This window comes from Oncorhynchus mykiss, chromosome 3 (assembly GCF_013265735.2).
Source record: "Oncorhynchus mykiss isolate Arlee chromosome 3, USDA_OmykA_1.1, whole genome shotgun sequence".
NCBI lineage: Eukaryota > Metazoa > Chordata > Actinopteri > Salmoniformes > Salmonidae > Oncorhynchus > Oncorhynchus mykiss.
In genome coordinates, this window is record NC_048567.1 from 72,854,793 (window position 1) to 72,874,792 (window position 20,000).

Consider the following 20,000-nt stretch of genomic DNA (forward strand, 5'->3'; position numbering starts at 1 on the left):
TGAGGCCGGTTGGATATACTGCCAAATTCTCTAAAATTACGTTGGAGGCAGCTTATAGAAGATAAATGAACATTCAATTCTCTGGCAACAGCTCTGGTTGACTTTCCTGCAGTCAGAATGCCAATTGCATGCTCCCTCAAAACATCTGTGGTATTGTGTTGTGTGAAAAAACATTTTAGAGTGGCCTTTTATTGTTCGCAGCACAAGGTGCACCTGTGTAATGATAATGTTGTTTAATCAGCTTATTGATATGCCACACCTATCAGGTGGATGGATTATCTTGGCAAAGGAGAAATGCTCACTAGCAGGGATGTCAACACATTTGTCCACAAAATCTGAGAGAAATAAGCTTTTTGTACATATGGAACATTTCTGGGATCTTTTATTTCAGCTCAGGAAACATGGGACCAACACTTTACATGTTGTGTTTATATCTTTGTTCAGAATATACGGTTCCTTCGGAAAGTATTCAGACCGCTTGACCTTTTCCACATTTTGTTTGTTACGTTACAGCCTTATTCTAAAATGAATTAAATGAAACATTTTCCTCAGCAATCTACACACAATACTCTACAATAACAAAGCGAAAACATGTTTTTAGAAATGTTTGCACAATTATTAAAAATAAAAAACAGAAATAACTTATTTACATAAATATTCAGACCCTTTGATCTCAGGTGCATCCTGTTTACATTGATAATCCTTGAGATGTTTCTACAACTTGATTCCACCTGTGGTAAATTCAATTGATTGGACATTATTATGAAAGGCACACCTCTGTCTATATATGGTCCCACAGTTGACAGTGCATGTCAGAGCAAAAACCAAGCCATGAGGTCAAGGGAATTGAGCTCCGAGACAGGATTGTGTCGAGGCACAGATCTGGGGCAGGGTACCAAAAACATTTCTGCAGCATTGAAGGTCCCCAAGAACACAGTGGCCTCCATCATTCTTAAATGGAGGAAGTTTGGAACCACCAAGACTCTTCCTAGAGCTGGCCGCCCAGCCAAACTGAGCAATCAGGGGAGAAGGGCCTTGGTCAGAGGGGTGACCAAGAACCTGATGGTAACTCTGACAGAGCTCCAAAGTTCCTCTGTGGAGATGGGAGAACCTTCCAAAAGGACAACCATCACTGCAGCACTCCACCAATCAGGCCTTTATGTAGAATGTTCAGACTTAAGCCACTCCTCAGTAAAAGGCACATGACAGCCCGCTTGGTGTTTGCCAAAAGGCACCTAAAGACTGTCAGAACATGAGAAACAAGATTATCTGGTCTGATGAAACCAAGATTGAACTTGTTGGCCTGAATGCCGGAGGAAAGCTGGCACCATCCCTACGGTGAGGCATGGTGGTGGCAGCATCATGCTGTGGTAATGTTTTTCAGCGGCAGGGACTGGGAGACTAGTCACGATCGAAGCAAAGATGAACGGAGCAAAGTACAGGGAGATCCTTGATGAAAACCTTCTGTCAGAGCATTCAGGACCTCAGACTGGGGCAATTTTTTATAGATTTTTTTATACATTTGCAAAAATGTATAAAAACCTGTTTTTGCTTTGTCATTATGGGTGTGTTGTGATGTCATTATGGGGTATTGTGATGTCATTATGGGGTATTGTGATGTCATTATGGGGTGTTGTGATGTCATTATGGGGTGTTGTGATGTCATTATGGGGTATTGTGATGTCATTATGGGGTATTGTGATGTCATTATGGGGTGTTGTGATGTCATTATGGGGTATTGTGATGTCATTATGGGGTGTTGTGATGTCATTATGGGGTATTGTGATGTCATTATGGGTGTGTTGTGATGTCATTATGGGGTATTGTGATGTCATTATGGGGTGTTGTGATGTCATTATGGGGTATTGTGATGTCATTATGGGGTGTTGTGATGTCATTATGGGGTATTGTGATGTCATTATGGGGTATTGTGATGTCATTATGGGGTATTGTGATGTCATTATGGGGTATTGTGATGTCATTATGGGGTATTGTGATGTCATTATGGGTGTGTTGTGTGTAGATTGATGAGGGGGGAAATAAAGATGTAATACATTTTAGAATGAGCCTGTAACTTAACAAAATGTGGAAAAAGTTAAGGGGTCTGAATACTTTCCAAAGGCACTGTATGATGATGTCCTATTTAAGAACGGTAGGGTGAAGTTCCACCCAGGTTTCCTTTATCATTAATATTGAAGTTGGAACAGTCACAAAAAAAATGGAAGGCTCTTTCTTGCCACTGTGTTCTTTTGTTCACGAGCCATGCTAGGTGCTGTGTAAATATCACACAGTAAACACAGCAGTTCAAACACATGACTTTATCAGGACAATAAAGTCATTGGAGTTTTTGACCCTTGTGTCTGACCTATGACCTCAGGCATGGGTCAGACCTCTGTCTGTCTGACTGACTCTTCCTCTCCATCTCTCTCTCCCCCCCTCTCTCCCCCTCTCTCCATGTGTGTGTGATTGTGAGCACATGTAATTATGTTCTGCAATGTCTAACTTCCATTTCCCCCTCTCTTTGTGTGGGTCCCTCTCTCTCTCTCTCTCTCTCTCTCTCTCTCTCTCTCTCTCTCTCTCTCTCCTTCTCTGTCTCTGTCTCTGTCTCTGTCTCTGTCTCTCTCTCCTTCTCTGTCTCTGTCTCTGTCTCTGTCTCTCTCTCCTTCTCTGTCTCTGTCTCTGTCGCTGTCTCTCTCTCTCTCTCTCTGTCTGTCTCTCTCACTATGTTTCTGTCTCTCTCTATGTCTCTCTCTGCAGGTGCTGTACAACATGTTTATCTTCGTAGCAGATATGCCAGTGGTGGAGCCGGTCGATGTATTTCTGGGCGTGGCTAGGTTCTTCGTGGTGGGCCTGGGGGGTATGGGCTTTGGTGTCATCTTTGGCTTCGTAGCCTCCTTCACCACACGTTTCACCTCTAACGTCAGGGAGATAGAACCCCTCTTTATCTTCATGTACAGCTATCTGGCCTACCTGGTAGCAGAGCTGTTCTCCATCTCCAGTATTATGGCGTGAGTGGACGAATGAGCATGCACATTGGGCCTACACGCACACACACACACACACATGTATACACGCATGAAAACACACATGCATACAGTAAAACACACACAGCACTGACGACTCTGTGTTGTCTGTCCACAGCATTGTGACCTGTGCCCTGACCATGAAGTACTATGTGGAGGAGAATGTCTCCCAGCGGTCCTGCACCACTATCCGCCATGTGGTCAAGATGTTGGGCACCATCTCAGAAACCCTCATCTTCTTCTTCCTGGGTGTGGTCACCATAACAACAGAACACGAGTGGAACTGGGGCTACATCATGTTCACGCTGCTGTTGGCCTTAGTGTGGAGAGGCCTGGGTACGAGGGGGAGAGGGTGTGTGTGTGTGTGGCAAAGTGTGTTGTGAGTTAACTTACAAAGATGAGCCAATCTGTGCAATGCCTTACTCAGGCTCATCAGTTTGAATATGGAGTGAAAGATCCTGATTCTCACCTTTAACCTTTCACCCTTTACCTCTACTCCTCCCAGGTGTCCTGGTGCTGACCCAGATCATTAACCCTTTCCGAACTATCCCCTTCAACTTCAAGGACCAGTTTATTCTGGGTTATGGTGGCCTGCGAGGGGCAATCTCCTTTGCCCTGGTCTTCACCCTGCCAGACAGCATCGGCCGCAAGAAACTCTTTGTCACCACCACCATCTGTATGATCATGTTCACAGTCTTCATCCAGGTAGGAGACAAGTCATCCAGAAGGCATCTAGACGCCTGGTTTAGTACTATCTACCTGATCAGAACCATTCATCTCCTGCTCAGGGAATCAGCATACGGCCCCTGATCGAGTTCATCAACGTCCGCAGAACCAACCGCAACCTGGAGACCATAAACGTAGAGATCCACTCCAGGGTAGGTCAATAACTAGTGTTTGTTTGTTTTTATTGTCAGTGGCTTGTTGTTTTTACTGTACAGTACACAGTTCAGGTCTGCAGTGTAGCGCTATGTTCTGGCTCACTGTGTGTGTAGCCACCTGTAACCCCTTTCATCCCTCAGCTCATAGAGCACACCATCGCTGGGGTAGAGGACCTCTGTGGCCAGTGGAGCCACTACTACTGGAAGGACAAGTAAGAGCTTCCTTTTCCTGTTTCATCACTTCCTGTCCTGTGACTTCCTGTCCATTTACTCCCAGGGTAGCATAGTTTAGGGCGGCAGGTCGAAAACACGGGCCGACAAGGTGAAAAACTGTTATATACAGTACGAGTCAAAAGTTTGGACACACACTTGTTTGGTTACCACATGATTCCATATGTGTTATTTCATAGTTTTGATATCTTCACTATTATTCTACAATGTAGAAAATAGTAAAAATAAAGAAAAACCCTTGAATGAGCAGGTGTTCTAAAACTTTTGACTGGTACTGTATGTGTTTTTCTTTTTATTATGTGTCTTCCTCATCTCCTTTCATCCATCTGCTATGTCTACTTACTTGAAAGTGACTTCCTTAGGGGCATCATTTGCCTTCACGTAACCTGTGTTTAATGAGCAGTAAAGCTGACATGGAGGAAGTGACTCCTGCTGCTTCATATTAATCGAATGTCACTTGTTGTATATTTAATTTCCTTTTAACATTGCATTTGATAGCTCAGTCCCTACCTGTTTCCCTAGTGAACTGATGGTGAGATTAAAGTTTTTCTGTAGATCAACTTGCGTTCTAGATTTTCCTGTCTGCAGCCTTTGTATTTTTGTTGCCATTGTTCTGGCTGTGAAAGCGTGGGTTGACATTTTATCTAGAATTCAGTGTTGTGTTCCTTTGAGCTACAACATCCTCATGAGTGGCTTCTACTTCCCCCTATGCCCCAAAGAAATGTACAGTCCTTCCACTGTAACAATACACCCCCACCCCCTCTATGACCCATATCCTCACTACCGCCCTCTCTACACCAGAACGAGTTCGTCTGGAGTCCTTTTTAAGTCATCTTAGGTCAACTCTGCTAGTCAGAACTTGTCCTCATCCCATGAAGCAAAGCACAGCCCTATTCCCTCTCTTCTTTTGTTTCCATGAACATAAGCCACTTAGCCTTTTGGAGGGCTTTGGGAGGAGCTTACATCTATCCAGTTTCTATAACTCTGTGTGAACACCATGGCATGATTTTAATATTGCTTCCATGGGTATTATGAAATGCTTCTGTCTGTGAGTGTCTGTGATAATGTTTAGTACCTGCCCTCTTTGTCAGGTTTATGAAGTATAATAACCGTCTCTCCAACCCCTATGTCAGGTTTCTGAAGTTTAATAACCGGATCCTGCGTAAGATCCTGATCAGGGACAACCGGGCAGAGTCTAGCATTGTGGCTCTGTACAAGAAGCTGGAGCTGCAGAACGCAATGGAGATACTGGACACAGTGTCCGGGGACATCAACGCTGGTTCCTCCATTGTCTCTCTACAGTACGTTTATCCTCTCTGTCCCTCTAGCTCTTGCTCTTTCTCTCTCTCTCTCTCTCTCTCTCTCTCTCTCTCTCTCTCTCTCTCTCTCTCTCTCTCTTTTGCTTTCTCTCTCGCTTGCTCTCCCTCTCTCTCTTTCTCGCTCTCTGTCTCTCATTCTCTTGCCCCGTCTCTCGCTTGCTCTCTCTCTCTCTCTCTCTCTCTCTCGCTCTCTCTTGCTCTCTCTTGCTCTCTCTCTCTCATTCTCTTGCTCTCTCTCTCGCTTGCTCTCCCTCTCTTGCTTGCTCTCTCTCTCTCTCACTCTCTTGCTCTCTCTTTTGCTCTCTCTCTCTCTCTCTCTCTCCCTCTCTCTCTCTCTCTCTCTCTATCTCTCTCTCTTTCTCTCTCTCTGTCTTTGTGCACCAATGACACACACACACTGTGGCCTTGTCCCTCTCTCTGTGTCTCTCTCTGTCCCCCTTGCTGTCTCTCATACACTTCTTTACATCTTATCCACCCATCATCCCTCACACATTACCCTTTTAACCTCAACAGGTCAGATGGGTATTTAAGCAATACGTCCAGAAGGGTTGGTATATGGTCAATATACCAAGGCTAAGGGCTGTTCTTAAGCACAACGCGACTAAGAGTGCCTGGATAAATCCCTCAGCCATATACCACAAATCCCCGAGGTGCCTTATTGCAATTATAAACTGGTTACCAACGTAATTAGAGCAGTAAAAATAAGTCAGGTGTCTTACCCATGGTATACCACGGGTGTCAGCCAATGAGCATTCAGGCTTCGAACCACCCAGATTATAATGGGTAATACCTAAGCATTCTGTAATTTCTTTCTTTTAGTGGATAGATCCGCTTTAATATTGCAAATAGATTGTGGCTTCCATCAGTTTAATTGTCTGCATAATTTCGAATTCCCCAAATATTTTTGGGTGTAAATATTTATACGGTATATCAAATACATACAGTGCATTCGGGAAAGTATTCAGACCCCTTGACTTTTTTGACTTTTTGTTACGTTACAGCCTTGTTCTAAAATGAATTAAATTAACATTTTAAATTGTTTTTTCCCCCTCATCAATCTACACACAATACCCCATAATGACAAATCAAAAGCCGCTTTTGAAAAATGTTTGCAAAAAAAATTATGAAATATTACATTTACATAAGATTTCAGACCCTTTACTCAGTAAAGGCCTCGAGTCATCTTAGGTATGACACTACAAGCTTGGCACACCTGTATTTGGGGAGTTTCTCCCATTCTTCTCTGCAGATCCTCTCAACCTCTGTCAGGTTGGATGTGGAGCGTTGTGCACAAAGATGTTCGGGTTCAAGTCCGGGCTCTGGCTGGGCCACTCAAGGACATTCAAAGACTTGTCCTGAAGCCACTCCTGCGTTGTCTTGGCTGTGTGCTTAGGGTCGTTGTCCTGTTGGAAGGTGAACCTTCGTCCCCAGTCGAGGTCCTGAGCGCTCTGGAGCAGGTTTTTATCAAGGATCACTCTGTACTTTGTTCCGCTAATCTTTCCCTCGATCCTGACTAGTCTCCCAGTCCCTGCTGCTGAAAAACATCCCCACAGGATGATGCTGTTCTGGAAGTTTCCTCCAGACATGACGCTTGGCATTCAGGCCAACGAGTTCAATCTTGGTTTCATCAGACCAGAGAATCTTGTTTCTCATGGTCTGAGAGTCCTTTAGGTGCATTTTGGCAAACTTCTCCACCGATTGCTCAGTTTTGCTGTGTGTGAATACTTTCTGAATGCACTGTATATACATTTTATGGACACAGTATATTTTATATGAGTTGTCTTGTTATTTTTAGTCCCACCCTTGTGCTCCACTCAACCCCTCCCATCCATCTCTGAAAACCATCCAGTTTTGATTTCTATTCGCCGTCTATTTTTCAACTGTGCTGTGATGTTTCACAAAAGTTCTGAACCTTTCTATTCTCATAGTTTCTACAGGTTGTACATTAAAGATGAACATTTTTACTAAGAGTGTTATCATATTATTGATCGATTGACTATGGCTTTTCAAACCCCCTAGCAAGTGCTATTTCCACAGTTAGCTCCAGGTAAATGTTCCAATTCTTCAGCCATTCCTGAACCTGCGACCAAAAATAAGCTACACATGAACAGTACCAAAACAAGTGATCTAATGATCCCGTCTCTTCGCAGCAACATCTGCAGAGCTGGCATGGTTGTATTTGGGTATCAGTTCATAGACCGTGTTGCCATGGAATCTGTACATCAATAATCTCTTTTGAGATATTATAATTTTGCCATCTATATGTCACAGTTGTACATTTTTTGGTCCTAAAATGAAACTGGTATACTTTTTTATTTATCAAAATCTTCTTTAATCAATTTCGGTCTTTAATGCAGGGCCAACAAACAAATTCCTTACTTTCTCCCCCTTCTACTTGCCTCTTCCAGTTTTGCGGTAATGCTGCAATCAGTTGGTTGTAATTTTGGGTAGAGCAGACACTTCCAGATATTTTTGTTAACTGCATGTGTGGCATAACTCCACCAGTCCTATTTATGATATCATTTACAAAGACGATACCGTTTTTAAACATTCTGTTATTTCTGCGTTTGTTCCTCTAGCGAGGAGAAGAAGAGCTCTGGTAAACCCAAGAGGAAGTTTGTGGCTGCAGACCTGATGAACATGCATGACATTCTGTCCAAGAACATGTACAAGATCAGACAACGGGTGAGTCGATTCCTTAACAAGGTTTACCTTACGCAGAGCCCTGTTTGTTACATGAACGTTTGTTCTTCCATACCTGTGTGTGCTGTACCTCACGTGCTGTTTTGCATAATGCCTGTGGTCGGCAGTACATTTCCATAAGTGACCTCACCTTTTGAAAACGAGCCACAGGGAGTGTGTTTGTGTTTTCATGTGATGGGATTCTCTCTGTGACCTTATCTTATTACCTACCCACTCCTTCACAGTCTCCCCCCCCCCCACAACAAAAACACAAACACACCTGTTACTGTCACAGATCTCATTGTATCATTGGTTTCGACATTAGATCATGTGATGTGTTGCCTTTCTATTGGAACCGTTTGACTTTCACTCTCCTAAGCCCTAAAACAGGTCTGACAGCTCCTTGTCCCACCATGCGGCCATCATTTAAACAAAAAAATATTTTACCTTTTAATAACTACGCAAGTCAGTTAAGAACAAATTCTTATTTTCAATGATGGCCTAGGAACAGTGGGTTAACTGCCTGTTCAGGGGCAGAACAGATGTTTTACCTTTTCAGCTCGGGATTTGGTCTGCAACATTTCGGTTACTAGTCCAACGCTCTTACCACTAGGCTACCTGCCGCCCCGGTTAGAGTGTCTGTTGATCACCAAGCCCGTGTACTAGATCTACCCATTACACAAATAACCTAGGGATGCTTATACCTTTCCAATCCTCTCAGATCTACAGAAGTGAAGTATATTGGATTAGGGGCAATGGGTTTATTAAGGGCATTGGGCGTCTCTCTGTAGTGATGAGTGTTTTCCAGGAGAGAGGGAGGTACGGCAGCTCGTTAGGCACAAACAGAGCCAGGTATCATTTAGATAAGCATCATGGTTCAGACAGTTCAGGGTGTGGCCAGCTACGTTTGGGTGATTGCCCAGAGCCACAGAAAGAGTGTATTGTGGTAAAACATAAAAGCTGGGGTGTGTAAAATCCACTCTCGTTGTGTAATCAGGAGTGTAGGCTAAAGCAGCACTCTCTCTGTAAGGACTGCTGTGTCATTGTGTTATTAAGAGAATACAGGTGCAAGTGGGTGTGTCATTAGTGTGTGTGTGTCATTAGTGTGTGTGTCATTAGTGTGTGTGTGTGTCATTAGTGTGTGTGTGTGTGTGTGTGTGTGTGTGTATCATTAGTGTGTGTGTGTCATTAGTGTGTGTGTCATTAGTTAGTGTGTCATTAGTGTGTGTGTGTGTGTGTGTGTGTGTGTGTGTGTGTCATTAGTGTGTGTGTGTGTACCATTAGTGTGTGTGTGTGCGTGTGTGTGTCATTAGTGTGTGTGTGTGTGTCATTAGTGTGGGTGTGTGTGTGTCATTAGTGTGTGTGTCATTAGTGTGTGTGTGTGTGTGTGTGTGTCATTAGTGTGTCTATGTCATTAGTGTGTGTGTGTGTCATTAGTGTGTGTGTGTGTCATTAGTGTGTGTGTGTCATTAGTGTGTGTGTGTGTGTGTGTGTGTCATTAGTGTGTGTGCCATTAGTGTGTGTGTCATTAGTGTGTGTGTGTGTGTGTCTTTAGTGTGTGTGTGTGTGTGTCATTAGTGTGTGTATGTTATTAGTGTGTGTGTGTGTCATTAGTGATTGTGTGTGTGTCATTAGTGTGTGTGTGTCATTAGTGTGTGTGTCATTAGTGTGTGTGTGTGTGTCATTAGTGTGTCTATGTGATTTGTGTGTGTCATTAGTGTGTGTGTGTCATTAGTGTTTTTGTCATTAGTGTGTGTGTGTGTGTGTGTGTGTGTGTGTCATTAGTGTGTGTGTGTGTGCCATTAGTGTTTGTGTGTCATTAGTGTGTGTGCCATTAGTGTGTGTGTATGTGGTCATTAGTGTGTTTTGTCATTAGTGTGTGTGTCGTTAGTGTGTGTGTCGTTAGTGTGTGTGTCGTTAGTGTGTGTGTCATTAGTGTATGTGTCATTAGTGTGTGTGTCGTTAGTGTGTGTGTCGTTAGTGTGTGTACCATTAGTGTGTTATTCGTGTGTGTGTGTCATTAGTGTGTTATTAGTGTGTGAGCAAATAGTGTGGGTGTCATTAATGTGTGTGTGTCATTAATGTGTGTGTGTCATTAGTGTGTTATTAGTGTGTGAGCAAATAGTGTGTGTGTCATTAGTGTGTTATTAGTGTGTGAGCAAATAGTGTGGGGGTCATTAATGTGTGTGTGTCATTAGTGTGTGTGTGTGTGTGTTATTAGTGTGTGTGTGTGTGTGTGTGTGTGTGTGTGTGTGTGTGTGTGTGTGTCATTAGTGTGTGTGTCATTAGTATGTGTGTGTGTGTCATTAGTGAGTGTGTGTGTGTGTCATTAGTTTGTGTGTCATTGGTGTGTGTGTCATTAATGTGTGTGTGCCATTAGTTTGTGTGTCATTAGTGTGTGTGTGTCATTAGTGTGTGTATGTGTGTGTCATTAGTTTATGTGTCATTAGTGTGTGTGCAGTTAGTGTGTGTGCCATTTGTGTGTGTGTGTGTGTCATTACAGTGTGTGTCATTAGTATGTGTGTCATTATTGTGTGTGTGATTACTGTGTGTATCATTATTGTGTGTGTCATTAGTGTGTGTGTGATTTGTGTGTGTGCCGCTAGTGTGTGTGACATTAGTGTGTGTGCCTTTAGTGTGTGTGTCGGTAGTGTGTGTCATTAGTGTGTGTGTCGTTAGTGTGTGTGTTATTAGTGTGTGTGTCGTTAGTGTGTGTGTCATTAGTGTATGTGTCATTAGTGTGTGTCTCGTTAGTGTGTGTGTCATTAGTGTGTGTGTCATTAGTGTGTGTGTGTCATTAGTGTGTGTGTCGTTAGTGTGTGTGTCATTAGTGTATGTGTCATTAGCGTGTTTGTCATTAGTGTGTGTGTCGTTAGTGTGTGTGTCATTAGTGTATGTGTCATTAGTGTGTTTGTCATTAGTGTGTGTGTCGTTAGTGTGTGTGTCATTAGTGTATGTGTCATTAGTGTGTTTGTCATTAGTGTGTGTGTCGTTAGTGTGTGTGGCATTAGTGTGTGTGTCATTAGTGTGTGTGTGTCATTAGTGTGTGTGTCGTTAGTGTGTGTGTCATTAGTGTATGTGTCATTAGTGTGTGTGTCGTTAGTATGTGTGTCATTAGTGTGTGTGTGTCGTTAGTGTGTGTGTCATTAGGAGATTAAAGCAGGGTGGTACAGATAGACCTACTGTATGTAGAAACCTCATGTCAGATTGGGGGTGTGTCCTGCAATATATTGGCCTCTGCTACACTATGGCGTTTTATCTGATTTTCTATGCAGTGTGTGTTTTATGTCATGTGTTGTGTGTTATAGTGCATGTTATCAGAAGGTGGGTGTGTCTTATGTATGGTATGTTTCTCTGTGTGTTTTTCCAGACCACGGCGTACACCACCAAGCACTCCCTGCCCAATGACAGCAGGACAAAAGAGATCCTGATCCGACGGCACACCAGCATCCGACGCAGCCTCCGACCCGGCAGCTTCAACGGACCGGTATGGAACACACGGACTTACAGTACCAGTCAAAAGTATAGACACACCTACTCATTCAAGGGTTTTACTTTATTTTTTACTATTTTATACATTGTAGAATAATAGTGAAAACATAAAAACTATGAAATAACACATATGGAATCACGTAGTAACCAAAAAAGTGTTAAACAAATCTCAATATATTTGAGATTCTTCAAAGTAGCCACCCTTTGCCTTGATGATAGCTTTGCATACTCTTGGCATTCTCTCAACCAGATTCAGCTGGAATGCTTTTCCAACAGTCTTGAAGGAGTTTCCACATATTCTCAGCACTTGTTGGCTGCTTTTCCTTCACTCTGCGGTTTAACTCATCCAAAACCATCTCGATTGGGTTGAAGTCGGGTGATTGTGGAGGCCAGGTCATCTAATGCGTCACTCCATCATTCTCCTTCTTGGTCAAATAGCCCTTATACAGCCTGGAGGTGTGTTGGGTCATTGTCCTGTTGAAAAACAAATGATAGTCCCACTAAGCTCAAACCAGATGGGATGGCGTGTCGTTGCAGAATGCTGTGGTAGCCATGCTGGTTAAGTGTGCCTTGAATTGTAAATAAATCACAGACAGTGTCACCAGCAACTCAACCCCACACCATCACACCCCCACCTCCATGCTTCATGGTGGGAACCACACATGTGGAGATCATCCGTTCACCAACTCTGCGTCTCACAAAACACGGCGGTTGGAACCGAAAATCTCAAACTTGGACTCATCAGACCAAAGGACAAATTTCCACCGGTCTAATGTCAATTGCTCGTGTTTTTTGGCCCAAGCAAGTCTCTTCTTCTTATTGGTGTCCTTTAGTAGTGGTTTCTTTGCAGCAATTCGACCATGAAGGCCTTGTTCACACAGTCTCCTCTGAACACTTGATGTTGAGATGTGTCCGTTAATAAGGACTCTGTGGGATGCAATTTCTGAGGCTGGTAACTCTAATAAACTTATCCTCTGCAGCAGAGGTAACTCTGGGTCTTCCTTTCCTGTGGCGGTCCTTATGAGAGCCAGTTTCATCATATCGCTTGATGGTTTTTGCGACTGAACTTGAAGAAACGTTCAAAGTTCTTGAAATTCTCCGGGTTGACTGACCTTCATGTCTTAAAGTAATGATGATCTGTCGTTTCTCTTTGCTTATTTGAGCTTTTCTTGACATAATATGGACATGGTCTTTTACCAATAGGGCTTTCTTCTGTATACCACCCCTACCTTCTCACAACACAACTGATTTGCTCAAATGCATTAAGAATTATAGAAAGCACAAATAAACTTTTAAAAAGGCACACCTGTTAATTGAAATGCATTCCAGGTGACTACCTCATGAAGCTGGTTGAGAGAATGCCAAGCGTGTGCAAAGCTGTCATCAAGGCAAATGGTGGCTATTTGAAGAATCTCAAATATAAATATATTTAGATTAGTTTAACACTTTTTTCATGCAACATGATTCCATATGTGTTATTTCATAGTTTTGAAGTCTTCACTATTATTCTACAATGTAGAAAATTGTAAAAACAAAGAATAACCTTTGAATGAGTACTGCAGGTGTGTCCACATGTTTGACTGTTACTCTACATTAGGAACCTATATTAACCTAAATCATTTAGTAGTAATGTTAGAACAGATATTAATCTAAATATTTTAGTGGTAATGTTAGAATAGATATTCATCTAAATATTTTAGTAGTAATGTTAGAATAGATATTCATCTAAATATTTTAGTGGTAATGTTAGAATAGATATTCATCTAAATATTTTAGTGGTAATGTTAGAATAGATATTCATCTAAATATTTTAGTGGTAATGTTAGAATAGATATTCATCTAAATATTTTAGTGGTAATGTTAGAATAGATATTCATCTAAATATTTTAGTGGTAATGTTAGAATAGATATTCATCTAAATATTTTAGTGGTAATGTTAGAATAGATATTCATCTAAATATTTTAGTAGGAATGTTAGTAATGCAGGTCAAGTCTATGCACAGCATTTCATGATTTGATAAAAAAATATATGTTACAGGAAAACCCTTTGTTGTGATCAAAGTGTACAACCTCTTATCGCTCTCTTTATTCCCCTCTCACCTCCTCCCTTTTTCTTTCTCTCAGAATGAGGCCAAATCCCAGAAGTACTTTTCTCTGCCTCCAGGGAAGAGTCTGGACTCAAAGTTCCCTCCTCAGAGACTGAGGCATACAGGTGATGCTCAAAATGAAGTGTGTGTGTGTGTCACTCTATAATCTCTACAATATTTAGGCTCTTTGCACATCAATGCTTGGATCCTAAACTAAATTGATGTCTCTCTCTTTCATTCAGGTAATGATGATGATGAGACCATGTCGGAGATGGATTACCCATCAGCGCGCTCCAGGTTTAACCAGCCCAGTCGCTCCTCATCCCGAGCAATGCTGCCCCTACGCAGGCTGAACACACTGACAGAGGTGCCCTCTAGCTCTGTTGTGGACCTGGTGGATGAGAGGAGTGGAGGAAGAGGTGCCTGGGGGCGTGGCATGTCCCGACTAAACTCCTCCTCCAGTGATTCCCGGATACCCGCCCCTCGCCGTCACCACGACCCCTCCAACGGCCCTGATAATGGCTCCTCAGGTGACCATGGCAGCGGTGACAACGGGCCAGAGGGGGAGCAGCAGCCCTTGTCTCCGACCCCAGCCTGGGCTGCAGAGCCTGGTGACCGTGACGACAGCGGAACGCAGAAACCCCTGCTCAGGCCACAGTGGAAGACTCGGAAACCCTAGAACACCTGAGGACTAATCAGCTGTCAGGAAAGTAGCAGGAGGACTGCTATAGGCTGTCTTGGGTTCTAATCTACAACGACTCCAGAATCTCAGAACTGTGAAGTGTCAAATACCACAAGATTAAAATGCACTACAAGCCAAGGAGGAATGGATAATTGGATTTTCTACAGTGATTCTCAACTGGGAGTTTTTTAATGGGTCAGTGTCAAAAAATAAATAAATGAATACCCTAGTCTGAATGTAAACAACTAAAACCAGGTAGAACGTGTGTAGAAATTATAATGAACCTATATTTTTATTATAATTTAACCACCTAACTATTTTTCTTTAAAACAGTGTTCCATATTGAGTTATTAGCAGATTTGGTTGCTTTTGTGATCTTAAACCAGAGAGCATAACATTCTTCATCAAGAATATGTGCAAAAAGTGGGACTGTTGTTCCCTTGTCATATAATTTGTACATTTACTATCAATATAGTATTAAAAATAGTTTTCCAGATTGCATTTTGCCCCCCAAATATTTGGCATGCCAATAATGGATCATGACTGAGACAACCTGGTTGAATTTGGGTCCCTAGGAACCACTGGTCTACAACCAACCACTCTCTGAAGAACAAAGACTCTTGCAACACAACACTCTAAATAAGATATCAAGTAAAACAATTCTAAAAGACTTATCTTCACTATTAGACCCACAGAGATCCTATTAAATTAATAGAGATTCTATGTGTCGTTCTACATTATGTTTATGTGTACACACGCTTGTACCATACCAGGAAGACATTTGATTTACTTTCACCCCTGTATTTACCTGCAAGATTTCAATTACATTATTTAATAGATTTTAATACATTGGTATATCTCTATGCAAGTGAAGACATTTTCAGGAAAGACACTTCTTATCTTCTAGCTTTTCTGTTTTTTTGTTTCTCCTTGTGTCTGATATTCAGACCAGTAATATCTTAACAGGGTCTTCATGAACACTGCTCTGACTATCTGTGTTGCTTGAGTTAAGTAATAAAATCTTGATGTATAATGTTGAAATGACACCTTATTTCTTGTCAAAATGGTCGTTCTAGTTGCTGTATTGCAGAGATGGATCAGTGTTTCAAGTCTGATGCTACGCTCATGAAAAACTCTGAAAACACTACTGGTAAACCGGGAGCAACAGGTTGTGTGCATTCACATGCTTTGAACTCTTTGAGAAAGCAGATTGGCTAATGGCAAACAAGCTGCTACAACTATAACTGAAAAGTACAGCTATCATGCTTGTAATCAAGTTATAGTGTTAAATATATATATATATATATAAATAGGTTTGGTTTATTGTATTTTTGTTGTGTTGTATTAACTGCTGAAAACGCTATCGAGGTCATTTCCTTAGTAGGTGACGTCAGAGTTCAACATGTGGGAGAAGTCGGAGCTCAGGGATGTTAGACGAGTTTGACACTAGTAATTACTAGTTGGAGGGGCGTTCAAGTGGATTTTCTCCAGTCACATGCTCATATTTATGAATTTATGAGATGTCACGAACTCAGCATTAGCAACAGAGCTAAAAACACCTTGTAGGAGAAAGAAATCTCAAACTATCAGTCATCCATCATCAAATTGAAAAAAAGTTATGGAACTGACATTGACATTCAAAACATTCACATGTTTAGGAATATACTTATTTTATTGTCAAATGGTATGATCTTTACTTCCTTCATACGAATCATTCAGCACAATAAGTGTCTTCATAACATTCAGTGGCATTTGGGTCAGTGTAAGGGCAACTCCATTCAAAATAAGATCATTCATATATAAATAATAATTAACAGTACATTTATGAATTAGACTAAACTCAATATGGACAATGTAGAATAAGGGAAAATAATATAAAATGAAAATAAATTATATATTTGTATAAAAGTAAAGATTTCCATTGAAAAGGCCCTGATAGCGTAGTGGTTAAAGGAAGTACGATGATGTTACCCACAGACACTGACCTAAGATCCTTGGAAAATGTGTTTAACTTCCCCTGCGTGGTTAGGGTTTAGGAAGGGTAAATGAATCCTAGATATGTGCCTGTGGACAACCAGTACTCAAGCTCAGTTAAGGTTCTTGATCCGTTTCCCCAGTGTGTACCAGATCACTCACACAAAAGGATTCAAAAGCACTGGATTGGTGTGGATGTATTCACACTGATCCAAATATGTTCAACCCTTAAAGGGAGGGTGACGGAGTGCACACTTCTGTGAGAAGGGAGAGAAAATAGAATGTGGCGCCAGAGAGGAAAGAGGAGCCCCTTCACCTGCTGTCCACCCTCATAAGATAGGTCAGAAACAGAGCATTTGGGGGAAATTAGCATTCTCAGTACCAATACTATCCTGGACTATTTGTAGTGGTTGTTAAGGAAGAGCAGGATTACATTAGAGTAACATTAGACTTATATGTTGTTGTTTTTAATTGAATTATTGCCTCTCACTAGAGACATAAACATTTGAATATTTCTAGGTTATAAGAACCTAATGAGCCACTGACATGCTGTTGACCTACGCTAAGCTAACTTAGCATGGACAACTTCCCATGCCTTTTACAGAGGGTTGCTGGCTTTGTTCACGGTCGCCTTGGCAACACTGAACTTTTTGCATTCTCCCCTGTTTGGGGGACTGAAGTGGGGAATAGCCATGCTGATGATGACCCGGTCTGTTTGGGGGACTGAAGTGGGGAAGAGCCATGCTGATGATGACCTGGTCTGTTTGGGGGACTGAAGTGGGGAATAACCATGCTGATGATGACCTGGTCTGTTTGGGGGACTGAAGTGGGGAATAGCCATACTGATGATGACCTGGTCTGTTTGGGGGACTGAAGTGGGGAATAGCCATGCTGATGATGACCTGGTCTGTTTGGGGGACTGAAGTGGGGAATAGCCATACTGATGATGACCTGGTCTGTTTGGGGGACTGAAGTGGGGAATAGCCATGCTGATGATGACCCGGTCTGTTTGGGGGACTGAAGTGGGGGGAAGAGAGCGATGCTGATGATGACCTGGGTCCTATCGGTGCTGTGATGTCATCACATCGAGACCCAACCAACAGAGCTGGAGTTGTGGCTAAAAAAAACAAACAATGGAACCACCCCCAGCTGACACGTTAACAAAAACCAACCCCAACAGTTCTGCATCAGTTCTGTCTCCAGTGCTGTTGTAGTTTTGACCCTCTCTCATTCATTCACTCTCTCATTCATTCACTCTCTCACTGTGAGTGACTCAGAGTTATGCCTCTTTCCCCCTCTCATCCCATTTTGGCACCCTGACCAACAGCAGGACGATGCCCGCTAACGCCAGCCCTACCCCCAGAATCGGGGGCCCACAGGGACTAAACTCCTGGGCCAGCCCCGAGAGTAGGGGTGCGAGCACGCGCCCCACCGCGGTCACTGACTGCCCCGCCCCGATGAGTGTGCCGCTGGCGTGAGCGCCCCCTTTCTGCAGTACCAGGTCAGTGATGCAGGTGCGTCCGATGGTTGTAGAGATGGCGATGAAAGTGGAACTTAACAACACGTGCCAGACACTGGGCGCTACGGCGTAGAGCAGGATCAGGCAACACGTGAGGACCGAAGAGTGTAGCAACAGCGCCGACATGTTGTTACCGTACAGTTTAGTGATGGGTCCCACCAAGAACCCGGCTAGGGCCCCCAGGGTAGAGCTGTAGCTGATTAGATAACCTGTGGCTTTGGGCTTCAGCATGAAGCGCTCCTCCATGGCCAGGGAGAAGTTACTGTAGTACAGCATTATGGCCATGGCCATGAGCAGACGCACCAGGAACAGGTCCCACATGTCTGAGGAGGCCACACTGCTAATCTTGGAGCCCACCGAAGAGAGCTGACGCCAGGCAGAAGGGAGCAGGGACACCTCCCCCCAGTCCAGATCCCAGCTCCAGCTCCGCTGGTTCTTCTCTGGAGCCACGGATCCCGTGACCGCTGCCGCCGGCGCTGTAGTTTGGTTGTCGCTGTTGCCTTGGGAGCAGTTTTGCTGTGTTGAGGTGAAGTGGTTGTCGTTGTCGTGGCAGCTGGCATTGCTAGCGCTGCTGTTGGAGTTAGCATCGGTGCGTGGGGTTAGTGCATCGCTCCAGGGAAGCAGCCAAACTAGACCTGGATGGAACACAACAAACACAAGGTTAGACAGCACACATCCCATCCTTCCACATCCACAAAGTGGCTAGAGTTAAGGTGTGATGTAGAATTGGTTGGAATTGGGAATACCAACATAAGTGCCTTGCACACCCTACTCTCCTGCTCCTCCCCTCTCTCTCCTTGTCTCTCCCTCCCTCCCCCATCTCCTGTCCTCATCCTCACCCCCAGCTACCTGTGTTGAGGAGGAAGGTGGCGGCACAGGAGAAACCCCACCTACCTGCGTTGAGGAGGAAGGTGGCGGTGCAGGAGAAACCCCACCTACCTGCGTTGAGGAGGAAGGTAGCGGCGCAGGAGAAACCCCACCTACCTGCGTTGAGGAGGAAGGTGGCGGAGCAGGAGAAACCCCACCTACCTGCGTTGAGGAGGAAGATGGCGGCACAGGAGAAACCCCACCTACCTGCGTTGAGGAGGAAGGTGGCGGTGCAGGAGAAACCCCACCTACCTGCGTTGAGGAGGAAGGTGGCGGCGCAGGAGAAACCCCACCTACCTGCGTTGAGGAGGAAGATGGCGGCACAGGAGAAACCCCACCTACCTGCGTTGAGGAGGAAGATGGCGGCACAGGAGAAACCCCACCTACCTGCGTTGAGGAGGAAGGTGGCGGTGCAGGAGAAACCCCACCTACCTGCGTTGAGGAGGAAGGTGGCGGTGCAGGAGAAACCCCACCTACCTGTGTTGAGGAGGAAGGTGGCGGTGCAGGAGAAACCCCACCTACCTGCGTTGAGGAGGAAGGTGGCGGCGCAGGAGAAACCCCACCTACCTGCGTTGAGGAGGAAGATGGCGGTGCAGGAGAAACCCCACCTACCTGCGTTGAGGAGGAAGGTGGCGGCGCAGGAGAAACCCCACCTACCTGCGTTGAGGAGGAAGGTGGCGGCGCAGGAGAAACCCCACCTACCTGCGTTGAGGAGGAAGATGGCGGCGCAGGAGAAACCCCACCTACCTGCGTTGAGGAGGAAGGTGGCGGTGCAGGAGAAACCCCACCTACCTGCGTTGAGGAGGAAGATGGCGGCACAGGAGAAACCCCACCTACCTGCGTTGAGGAGGAAGGTGGCGGCGCAGGAGAAACCACACCTACCTGCGTTGAGGAGGAAGGTGGCGGTGCAGGAGAAACCCCACCTACCTGCGTTGAGGAGGAAGGTGGCGGCGCAGGAGAAACCCCACCTACCTGCGTTGAGGAGGAAGGTGGCGGTGCAGGAGAAACCCCACCTACCTGCGTTGAGGAGGAAGATGGCGGCGCAGGAGAAACCCCACCTACCTGCGTTGAGGAGGAAGGTGGCGGCGCAGGAGAAACCCCACCTACCTGCGTTGAGGAGGAAGATGGCGGCACAGGAGAAACCCCACCTACCTGCGTTGAGGAGGAAGGTGGCGGCGCAGGAGAAACCCCACCTACCTGCGTTGAGGAGGAAGATGGCGGCACAGGAGAAACCCCACCTACC

The 20,000-nt window shown here is 44.3% G+C and overlaps 2 protein-coding genes across 2 annotated transcripts in view; one reads left to right on the forward strand and one right to left on the reverse strand.

Annotated features, from left to right (window-relative positions):
* Window positions 1–14,535, forward strand: part of slc9a2 (solute carrier family 9 member 2) — a 30,332-nt gene extending 15,797 nt beyond the window's left edge. The window contains 10 exon segments of the mRNA NM_001130994.1: window positions 2,758–3,008; window positions 3,142–3,359; window positions 3,529–3,728; window positions 3,812–3,901; window positions 4,046–4,116; window positions 5,269–5,436; window positions 8,034–8,139; window positions 11,507–11,623; window positions 13,753–13,840; window positions 13,958–14,535. Coding sequence (NP_001124466.1) covers window positions 2,758–3,008; window positions 3,142–3,359; window positions 3,529–3,728; window positions 3,812–3,901; window positions 4,046–4,116; window positions 5,269–5,436; window positions 8,034–8,139; window positions 11,507–11,623; window positions 13,753–13,840; window positions 13,958–14,394 — 1,746 coding nt within the window. The 3' untranslated portion in view covers window positions 14,395–14,535.
* A 1,524-nt stretch (window positions 14,536–16,059) lies between these two features.
* Window positions 16,060–20,000, reverse strand: part of LOC110520539 (major facilitator superfamily domain-containing protein 9-like) — a 10,413-nt gene continuing 6,472 nt past the window's right edge. The window contains exon 6 of the mRNA XM_036975108.1: window positions 16,060–18,525. Coding sequence (XP_036831003.1) covers window positions 17,651–18,525 — 875 coding nt within the window. The 3' untranslated portion in view covers window positions 16,060–17,650. The remainder of the gene's footprint in view (window positions 18,526–20,000) is intronic.